Source organism: Sardina pilchardus, chromosome 2, assembly GCF_963854185.1.
Source record: "Sardina pilchardus chromosome 2, fSarPil1.1, whole genome shotgun sequence".
Taxonomy (NCBI): domain Eukaryota; kingdom Metazoa; phylum Chordata; class Actinopteri; order Clupeiformes; family Clupeidae; genus Sardina; species Sardina pilchardus.
Genome location: NC_084995.1, coordinates 46154893 through 46164892, shown reverse-complemented (window position 1 = coordinate 46164892; position 10000 = coordinate 46154893). Strand labels below are relative to the sequence as shown.

The 10000-nt window shown below is 44.7% G+C and overlaps 1 protein-coding gene across 1 annotated transcript in view; it reads left to right on the top strand.

The window, feature by feature from the left end:
• The window catches only part of tmeff1a (transmembrane protein with EGF-like and two follistatin-like domains 1a), a 26263-nt gene that overhangs the window by 12940 nt on the left and 3323 nt on the right, over positions 1 to 10000 (top strand). Inside the window, exons 6-7 of the mRNA XM_062553006.1 lie at positions 1408 to 1556; positions 9980 to 10000. The exon at positions 9980 to 10000 is cut by the window's right edge and continues 21 nt beyond it. Coding sequence (XP_062408990.1) covers positions 1408 to 1556; positions 9980 to 10000 — 170 coding nt within the window. The remainder of the gene's footprint in view (positions 1 to 1407; positions 1557 to 9979) is intronic.

The following is a 10000-nucleotide window of genomic DNA, read 5'->3' as shown; positions in this document are numbered from 1 at the left end:
ACTCAACACGTTAAGAGTGATTGACGAGGTGACAGGTGACAGGTGACAGATCTACACGGCTCACACACTTCCGTTGATAATACTCAACACGTTAAGAGTGATTGACGAGGTGACAGGTGTACACGGCTCACACTCTTCCGTTGATAATACTCAACACGTTAAGAGTGATTGACGAGGTGACAGGTGACACGTTAAGGAGAAACAGAACACCTGCGCCTCCATATGTGCATGCTCCCTATGATGGCTGAAACTTTAGCGAGTCCTTTTGCCTCCTTTCCTTCACAACCCCCTAACTGCCTGCCCCTGACCACGTCCTTATGCACACGGCCTACTCTTCCACACACACACACACACACACACACACCATGAACACACACACACACACACACACACACACGTCCTTATGCACACGGCACTCTTCCACACACCAGAGTTATTAGACTGCACTGGTGTCCAAGTTGCTGAACGAGACTTAAGGGGGTCATGTGTCACATGTCACAGAAACACACACATCACTTGGCTGATATTTCAAAAGTTTGGAATAGTAGCAAGTGTCCATATAATAGGGAGCGCTGTGGCGCAGCAGGCTACAGCGCTCATGCCACATATGGGTCCGAGTGCCCACGGGGACCCAGGTTCGAGTCCTGCGGTCATTTCCCAGTCCCACCCCATCTCTCTCTCCCACTTATTTCCTGTCTCACCCTTCACTGTCCTATACAACGTCAGGAGTGTGTGGAGTGTTTTTGAAGTTTTCACTGTCAGATGTGTTGTGATGGAACCAGTTTAGTTCTACAGTGCTGTGCTTGTAGATCTTGCTGTCATGTCCATAGTTTGTCTTTTGCAACCAGATCAACCAGATGGTCATGTATGGTCACACACACACACACACACACACACACACACACACACACACACACACACACACACACAGACACACACACAAAAACACACACACGGTCATGTCTGGCTATACAGTCCTTTGTAGTTGTAGCATCCGTTCAGTATGTGAGCAACTGTTTAATTTTCCTGTTGAGCTAGGTGTCATATACATTACATTACAGCCTACACTTCCCAATCTGTGACACTAAGCATTAAGTCGTAGCCCTAGTCTACGTGCAGTAAATAGATAAAGTATTTTTTTTAAGTGGATTAGTAGAACTACTCGGCCTACTCTGTCTGTCGCTGCTCGTTGACATCTTTGTATCATATATGATCGCTAAACTTTGATTCTTTTTAATATTGTATTATACCACTTCTTGGTCAAATGTCCTATTGTGATGCGCTATTTGGAACGTGCATTATTTTTCGATAATACGCACAGCTATGAAGTAGTTGGGTTTTTTTTGGGCTTATCGCTCTCTCTCTCTCTGTGTGTGTGTGTGTGTGTGTGTGTGTGTGTGTGTGCAGGTGTGTTTGTAACATTGACTGCAGTGGTCACCATGAGAACGAGGTGTGTGGGAGCGACGGCCGTTCCTATAGCAACCCCTGTGTCCTGAGAGAAGCATCCTGCATGAAACAGGAGCAGATCGACATCAGACACCTGGGCACCTGCACAGGTAACACACACACACACACACACACACACACACACACACACCTGCACAGGTAACACACACACACACCTGCACAGGTAACACACACACACACACACACCTGCACAGGTAACACACACACACACACACACACACACACACACACACCTGCACAGGTAACACACACACACACACCTGCACAGGTAACACACACACACACACACACACACACACACACACACACACACACACCTGCACAGGTAACACACACACACACACACACACACACACACACACACTTGCACACACACACACACACACTTGTACACACACACACACACACACACACACACACACACACACACCTGCACAGGTAACACACACACACACACACACACACACACACACACACACACACACACACACACACACACACACACCTGCACAGGTAACACACACTCACACACACACACACACACACACACACACACACACACACCTGCACAGGTAACACACACACACACACACACACACACACACACCTGCACAGGTAACACACACACACACACACACACACACTCACAGCTGCAAAGACATGCCACACACACCTGCACAGACACACTCCCCCCTCCCCCCCACACACACACACCTGCACAGACACGCCCACTCCAGAGTGTTGGCTCGAGTCTGTTTGGTGTGTCCCGTGCCGTTGCCAGTCGGCGTCGGTGTCTAACCATTAGCCCTACATTCAGCGATGTACGTTTCGAACCCATTTTGATAAACCTTGCGAACATATTTTCGCTAGAACTAGGTTTCTGAACGTGTGTTATTTCAGGTTATTTCCTTTTCGTTTACTGTGCTAATATTAGCTAGCAAGCTAGCTAGGTTATTGGGGTGAAACGTAATTTATTCCGTGCCCATGAGTGTTTCATTGGCATCACACACAAGCTATGGCAATAAAATAATACACACTATACAATTATATTTATATTTTCTTATTGCTCAATCAGAGAAGTCCGAAAACTAGTTCCGCGAATCCTGCATGATACCTACTCAGCTGACTCTGAAGCCTGCAGTTATGGGTAATGTATCACACTTCGCACACGCGCAGAACGTACAATCTGCGTCGGCGTCGCTTCGGTGTGTTCAGTGGCACTAGTTTAACCGACCAGGGGAGACGAGAGCCCGACTGATAGTCCGACTGCTTTTCTGCCGACGGTCGGCCGGTTGGGTTGGTGTGTTCAGGCCTCTGTGTTGAGCACTCTGGGCCAGATGGACTTACGCTTGCCAATGCAACCTTACTTGATTATGATTGGCTGAATGGTGTTGGATGCCAGTGTAAAATCCAACACAAACACACACCTTGACCTCATTTCGTCCTGTAGTAATGTGCTACCACAAGTCACACAAAGCGAGAGTGGCTGCGTCTCCATGTTGCATGGCAACCATTCATATGGAGGAAATATATTTCTTGGCGGAAGAATGATTATCATTTCTCGTTGATGTGCCTTTGTTTCATTAAATCTTGTTAGATCGACGTAGTAGCCGTTTTAGAAAATACGTAATGACGTAATTGTCATCATACTGTCGCATCATACACACACACACATCATACATGTCATCATACTGTCGTATCATACACATACACACACACACACATCATACTTGTCATCATACTGTCGTCACACACACACACACACACACATCATACTGTCATCATACTGCCGTATCATACAAACACACACACACACACATCATACATGTCATCATACTGTCGTCACACACACACACACACACACACATCATACATGTCATCATACTGTCGTCACACACACACACACACATCATACATGTCATCATACTGTCGTATCATACACACACACACACACACACACACACACACACACACACACACACACACACATCATACGTGTCATCATACTGTCGTCACACACACACATCATACATGTCATCATACTGTCGTCACACACACACACACATCATACATGTCATCATACTGTCGTATCATACACACACACACACATCATACATGTCATCATACTGTCGTCACACACACACACACATCATACATGTCATCATACTGTCGTATCATACACACACACACACACACATCATACATGTCATCATACTGTCGTATCATACACACACACACACACACACATCATACATGTCATGTTACGACCCCCTGTGCCCCCTCTGGTCTCTCCCTGTCAGTGCACGGGCAGGTAGAGCCTGTGTAGGTTAATTGTTTCATCCACTACACCTGTTATTCCATCAAGGGTGTGGTTACATAAGGGGTCTTTCTTTATTTCTCCCATTAGGCACTTTTTCTCTCGTCTTGACGGCACCTTGGATTTCTCTCTCACTTTGCTCTCTCCCTTCTTTTGCATCTCTCATTCTCTTTCTTTGGTTATCTCATTTAGCTACTCACATACTGACACTCTCTTTGCATCCATACGCACGCCACCACTCCTATTCATTTCCCCTAGACATTTGGCTTTAATTAAATAAATTATTACCTTGTTTAAACCTTGTTGTCGTGTCCCTCTTTATGTTGCGGTCTAACCACGAGCCGGCCGTAACATAAATTGGGGGTTCTCGTCCGCGAAACCTTAATTGGTAGAGTGATTGGAAACGGGATCATAGACTCATTACATCCAGGTGGGAACGTCTTTTGGTTGTCCAGCGAGCTAACTTCTCAGTCTCTGGTAAGGAAGAGTGTTTCAGCTAGGCTTTGCCTTTCCGTCGTTACACTGTTTGTTATTTTGTTTGTTTGGGGTTATTTTTGCTTTAAAGGGTAATTCCGGTCCGGAGTTATCTACTCCTGTCGGGGGCACGCTTCGTACAGTTTACTGTATCGAGTTAATGCGTTATCCAGTCGCCCCGAGGCTGGCAGGCCCTGGAAGACTAGCTAGGCAAGGTAGTTTGTTTTGGTGATATTCAGAATTCCAGAGGACTGTGTTACGTTCAGTGGGATATCGGTGGCGATCGGCTGGTGCTTTCACCTGGATGTGCGGAGTAATTTGGTCTGTGTTTGCGTGCTTGGTAAGTGGGCTTTCTCTTTATGTATGTCAGTAGCGTAGTTGGTTGTGACGTTCGCTAGGTTATTTTGTAGCGGGGTGCAGCTTGTTGCCACTGTGTGTGGATTAAAGGTAACTTGCCTGTAGCGAAGTAAGGAGCGAGATGCATGTGTGAACAGGAATTTTCTGTTGTGTAATTTTGCTGGACTTTTGTGGGAGAGAGATCAAGTGGATTTTATGGCTCTTGTGTTGCATACAATCTGTAGGTCCAGATTGTAGCGTAGTTTACATTTTCTGTGGTGAAGAAAAGTCGCCAGTTTTGTGCCAAAGTTTGTGTTTTGTCTGAACCTCTTTGGCTGGTTTTGGGAAGGTTAGGCAAAGTCAAATAAAGGTGGTTTGAGTTACATTGGCACCTACTGGGGGATAGGGTGCTTAGCTTTTTAATAAGTGTTTTATGAATATTGTTTTGGTGTTTTGGCTTGATTGACTTGAGTTGGCATCTCACCAAGTAGGGAATATGACTACTCCTGAAGAGTTCATTGCTAAGCCGTCTGAAGACCTGTTGTCCAAGCTGACTAAAGATCAGCTTTGGACAGTTGCTGAGCATTATGAACTGCTTATCACAGCTCAGGAGAAGAAAGTAAAGGAGACCTTGTTCCTTGCAGTGAAAAATCAGCTCTTGCTAAAAGGCATTTTTAAAGGAACAGTGGTTGTAACAAACCAGGAGCTGGAGCTTGAAAAGCTGAAGGCTGAAAAAGAAACAAAGGCACTTGAAGTACAGAGAGAAGTTGAGCTTCGTAAACTAGAGAATGAACTTGAGCTAAAACGCATGGAGCGTGAGGAGCATGATAAAGAGCGAGAACATGTATTAGCAGTTAAAAGGCTTGAGTTGGAGATCGCCAAACAAACTGAGTCTCCTCTGCTTCCTTCTCCAAGTCCCCAGCAGCCTAGCTTTAGCCTCAGCAAAAATATCCGGCTTGTCCCACCCTTTGTTGAGAAGGATGTAGACCGATATTTTTCTCATTTTGAGAGGGTGGCGACCACTCTTAACTGGCCTGAAGATGTTTGGCCTCTATTACTGCAGTGTGTTTTTGTAGGGAAGGCGCAAGAGGTGTTTACAGCTCTGAGCATGGAGCAAGCTAAACAGTATGAAGTAGTGAAGACTGCTATTCTCCATGCTTATGAGTTAGTTCCTGAGGCCTACCGCCAAAAGTTCAGAGATGCTAGAAAGTCAGAGCAGCATACTTTTGTAGAGTTTGCACGAAAGAAAGAAGTCTTGTTCGATAGGTGGTGTTCAGCACAGAAAGCAGAATCTAGGGAAGACTTGAAACAACTGGTTCTCCTTGAGGACTTCATGAATTGTGTTCCTGAAGCTGTAGCTGTGTACCTGAACGAGCAGGAGGTGACAAAGCTCGACGAAGCTGCTGTTCTGGCAGACAAGTATGTTCTCACACATAAGCGTGCTCCTGATAACTGGTGGGGTAGCCGACAGTCGTCTGGAGGTGGGGGTAACTCTCAAAAGTCATCTCCCTCTACTTCCAGATATGTCCCTGCTAACAAGGTGGAGATCATATGTTTTTACTGTAAGAAAGTAGGCCATAAGGTGTCTGAGTGTCTGGCCCTTAGCAATCAAGGTGAAACATCTAAACCAATGGGCTTGATCTTCTCGAGTGACACTGGCCTGCCTGGCTTGCTTAGCGGTAAGTGTACAGGGTCTGTGGTGACCACCAGTATGGGCACTATGGACCGTAGGAGTGTCATTGACTACACTCCCTTCATCACTGAAGGTTTAGTGTCTTTGCCTGACAAGTCCACTAGTGTGCCTGTCCGCATACTTCGGGATACTGGGGCAGCACAGTCAGTCCTGTTAGCTGGTGTTTTACCACTTTCAGATTGTTCTGCCACAGGAACTCATGTTTCCGTCACAGGTTTTGAAATGAAAAATATTCAGTTGCCCCTGCACCGGATCCACCTGTCCTCTAAGCTGACCACTGGTGACATTGTTGTTGGAGTCTGTCCATCTTTCCCAGTGCCTGGTATCTCCTTCGTCTTGGGTAATGATCTAGCTGGAGGGAAAGTGTGGGATAGCATTGAAGTGGTGCCGATGCCTGAGGTACCGCAGCAGCTTGATCAGTGTTCGTGCAGGCAACGTGATGGTTGTGGTTTTGGCCCTGATTTTGTGCCTCTAGAGGACTCTGTTGTTGCGCCTGAGGTCGAGTGTTGTAGTGGTTCATCACATCCACCTGTAGGGGCACTAGAGAGTGAAACGGTTTACTCTGCTAGCTCCATTGAGTGTGATGGGAATTTGGTTGGGACTGAGTCTGCTAAGGTGGTTCCTCCTGTGGAAATGACTGAAGGTCAGTCATCGTCCATTACTTCAGACTCTGTGACCGCTTGTGCACCAATCGTCAGGAGGCTGTTTATAATGCAAGTACATTTTTTGCTACAGCTCTTGTTCTGTTGTGTTCAAACATTGATTATACCTTTGGTGTTGCTGTTGGTGCCAGTGAGAGTGGTGCTAGCTTCAGTCCTTACGGTTCAGTGTTTTGAAGAGTATTTGGGTTGGTCTTCGAGTACTACAGATATTCACACTGGTCACTTCCCCTTGGTTTTTATGGATCATCAGATTCAGAATCAGAATGAACGCATACATTGGAGTTTATTTCTTCTGCAGTATGCTCTTACAAGGCCACAAATAGGAAGGAAGGATTGTAATGTATAGCTGATGTGTTGTCTAGAGTTTAATTGTGTTTTGTCTCTTATACGTGTGTATGGGTTCTTTAACCTTGTCTTTCCTTAGTCCTAGGGCCCAGGATGTAGGAGGATAGGGTGTGTTTGTGAAAAACAGGTGGTCTTGTGGTTTGTTTAGTTTAATTGAGGTTTACTTGGAGCAAACCTCTTTTTAGGAAGGGAGGTGTTACGACCCCCTGTGCCCCCTCTGGTCTCTCCCTGTCAGTGCACGGGCAGGTAGAGCCTGTGTAGGTTAATTGTTTCATCCACTACACCTGTTATTCCATCAAGGGTGTGGTTACATAAGGGGTCTTTCTTTATTTCTCCCATTAGGCACTTTTTCTCTCGTCTTGACGGCACCTTGGATTTCTCTCTCACTTTGCTCTCTCCCTTCTTTTGCATCTCTCATTCTCTTTCTTTGGTTATCTCATTTAGCTACTCACATACTGACACTCTCTTTGCATCCATACGCACGCCACCACTCCTATTCATTTCCCCTAGACATTTGGCTTTAATTAAATAAATTATTACCTTGTTTAAACCTTGTTGTCGTGTCCCTCTTTATGTTGCGGTCTAACCACGAGCCGGCCGTAACAGTCATCATACTGTCGTATCATACACACACACACACACACATCATACATGTCATCATACTGTCGTATCATACACACACACATCATACATGTCATCATACTGTTGTATCATACACACACACACACACACACATCATACATGTCATCATACTGTCGTCACACACACACACACATCATACATGTCATCATACTGTCGTCACACACACACACACATCATACATGTCTTCATACTGTCGTCACACACACACACACACACATCATACGTGTCATCATACTGTCGTCACACACACACACACATCATACATGTCTTCATACTGTCGTCACACACACACACACATCATACATGTCATCATACTGTCGTCACACACACACACACATCATACATGTCATCATACTGTCGTCACACACACACACACATCATACATGTCTTCATACTGTCGTCACACACACACACACACACATCATACATGTCATCATACTGTCGTCACACACACACACACACACACACACACACACACACACACACACACACACACACACACACACACACACACACACACACACACACATCATACATGTCATCATACTGTTGTATCATACACCCACACACACACACACACACACACACATCATACATGTCATCATACTGTCGTCAGCACACACCACCCCACACACACGCACATCACAATGACATCCACAAACACACAAACACACACATCACAATGACATCCACAAACACACACATAAACACACACACACATCACAATGACATCCAGAAACACACACATCACAATGACATCCACAAACACACAACCACACACATCACAATTAGAGCTGAAGATCTTTGCCCGAACCTGAGGGGACCCGACGGGTTCGGTCTTAATTTGTGTCACTTCGCACGGGCTCGGGCTTCCGCGGTAAATTAGTGGTCAGGTGATGCATGCGTTTCCAGTGCCAGAGAGATTCCAAAATGTGATTAGATGCATAAGGTAAATCATAACTAAATATGAACTGAGTCGTAGATGCATAAGGTAAATCATAACTAAATATGAACTGAGTCATAGATGCATAAGGTAAATCATAGCTAAATATGAACTGAGTCGTAGATGCATAAGGTAAATCATAACCAAATATGAACTGAGTCGTAGATGCATAAGGTAGACAAAGTAGGCAAATCATAACTTAACATGAACTGAGTCGTAGATGCATAAGGTAAATCATAACTAAATATGAACTGAGTCATAGATGCATAAGGTAAATCATAACTAAATATGAACTGAGTTGTAGATGCATAAGGTAAATCATAACTAAATATGAATTGAGTCGTAGATGCATAAGGTAAATCATAACTAAATATGTATTGAGTGGTAGATGCATAAGGTAGACAGAGTAGCCTTTCAGCTGCTGTTCACAGTCGTGTTGAGGCTGGATTGTGGAGAGAAGTGGCGAAGCAAATTCTGCGGAGCCTTTATCTTAATATTAGCCTGGTCATATCATAATATTGTTATTGCCAGATAACATCTTCATTTAGAATTTATCTTAATTTGATCTGTTAGCAAAGACTAATTTTTATTGGCGCATTGGCCCATTTGTTTTCGTATTGGTGGTTGTGTGGAGAGATTTCTCTAAAGCTTCCTTAGTGGCCACTAGCCTAGTTATGAATAAATTATGTTAAAAGACGTATACATGACTCATTCATGACTAAAGGCAAAAGATATGTGCGTGCGCAGATTTCAATAATGTCGGGCTGTAAACGGGTTCAGGCTTTTAAAAAGCTGTCAATCAAAATGTCGGATCGGGCTCGGGCCTCGTCGGGTCTAACTTTCAAGGCTCTAATCACAATGACATCCACAAACACACACATCTACAAAATATGCACATGCACACTTAGAAACACACCGAAAATTGAAAAAGTGTTCGTAGACACACGTGTGTGTGTGTATATGTTTCTATAAGTATTTCTGTGTGATGCGTCTGTGTCTTTGACAATAACTAATATTTGTGTGTGTGTGTGCGTGTGACCGTGTGTGTGTGTGTGTGTGTGTGTGTGTGTGTGTGTGTGTGTGTGTGTTTGACAAGTCAGGCAGGAGAGAAGATGGTGGCT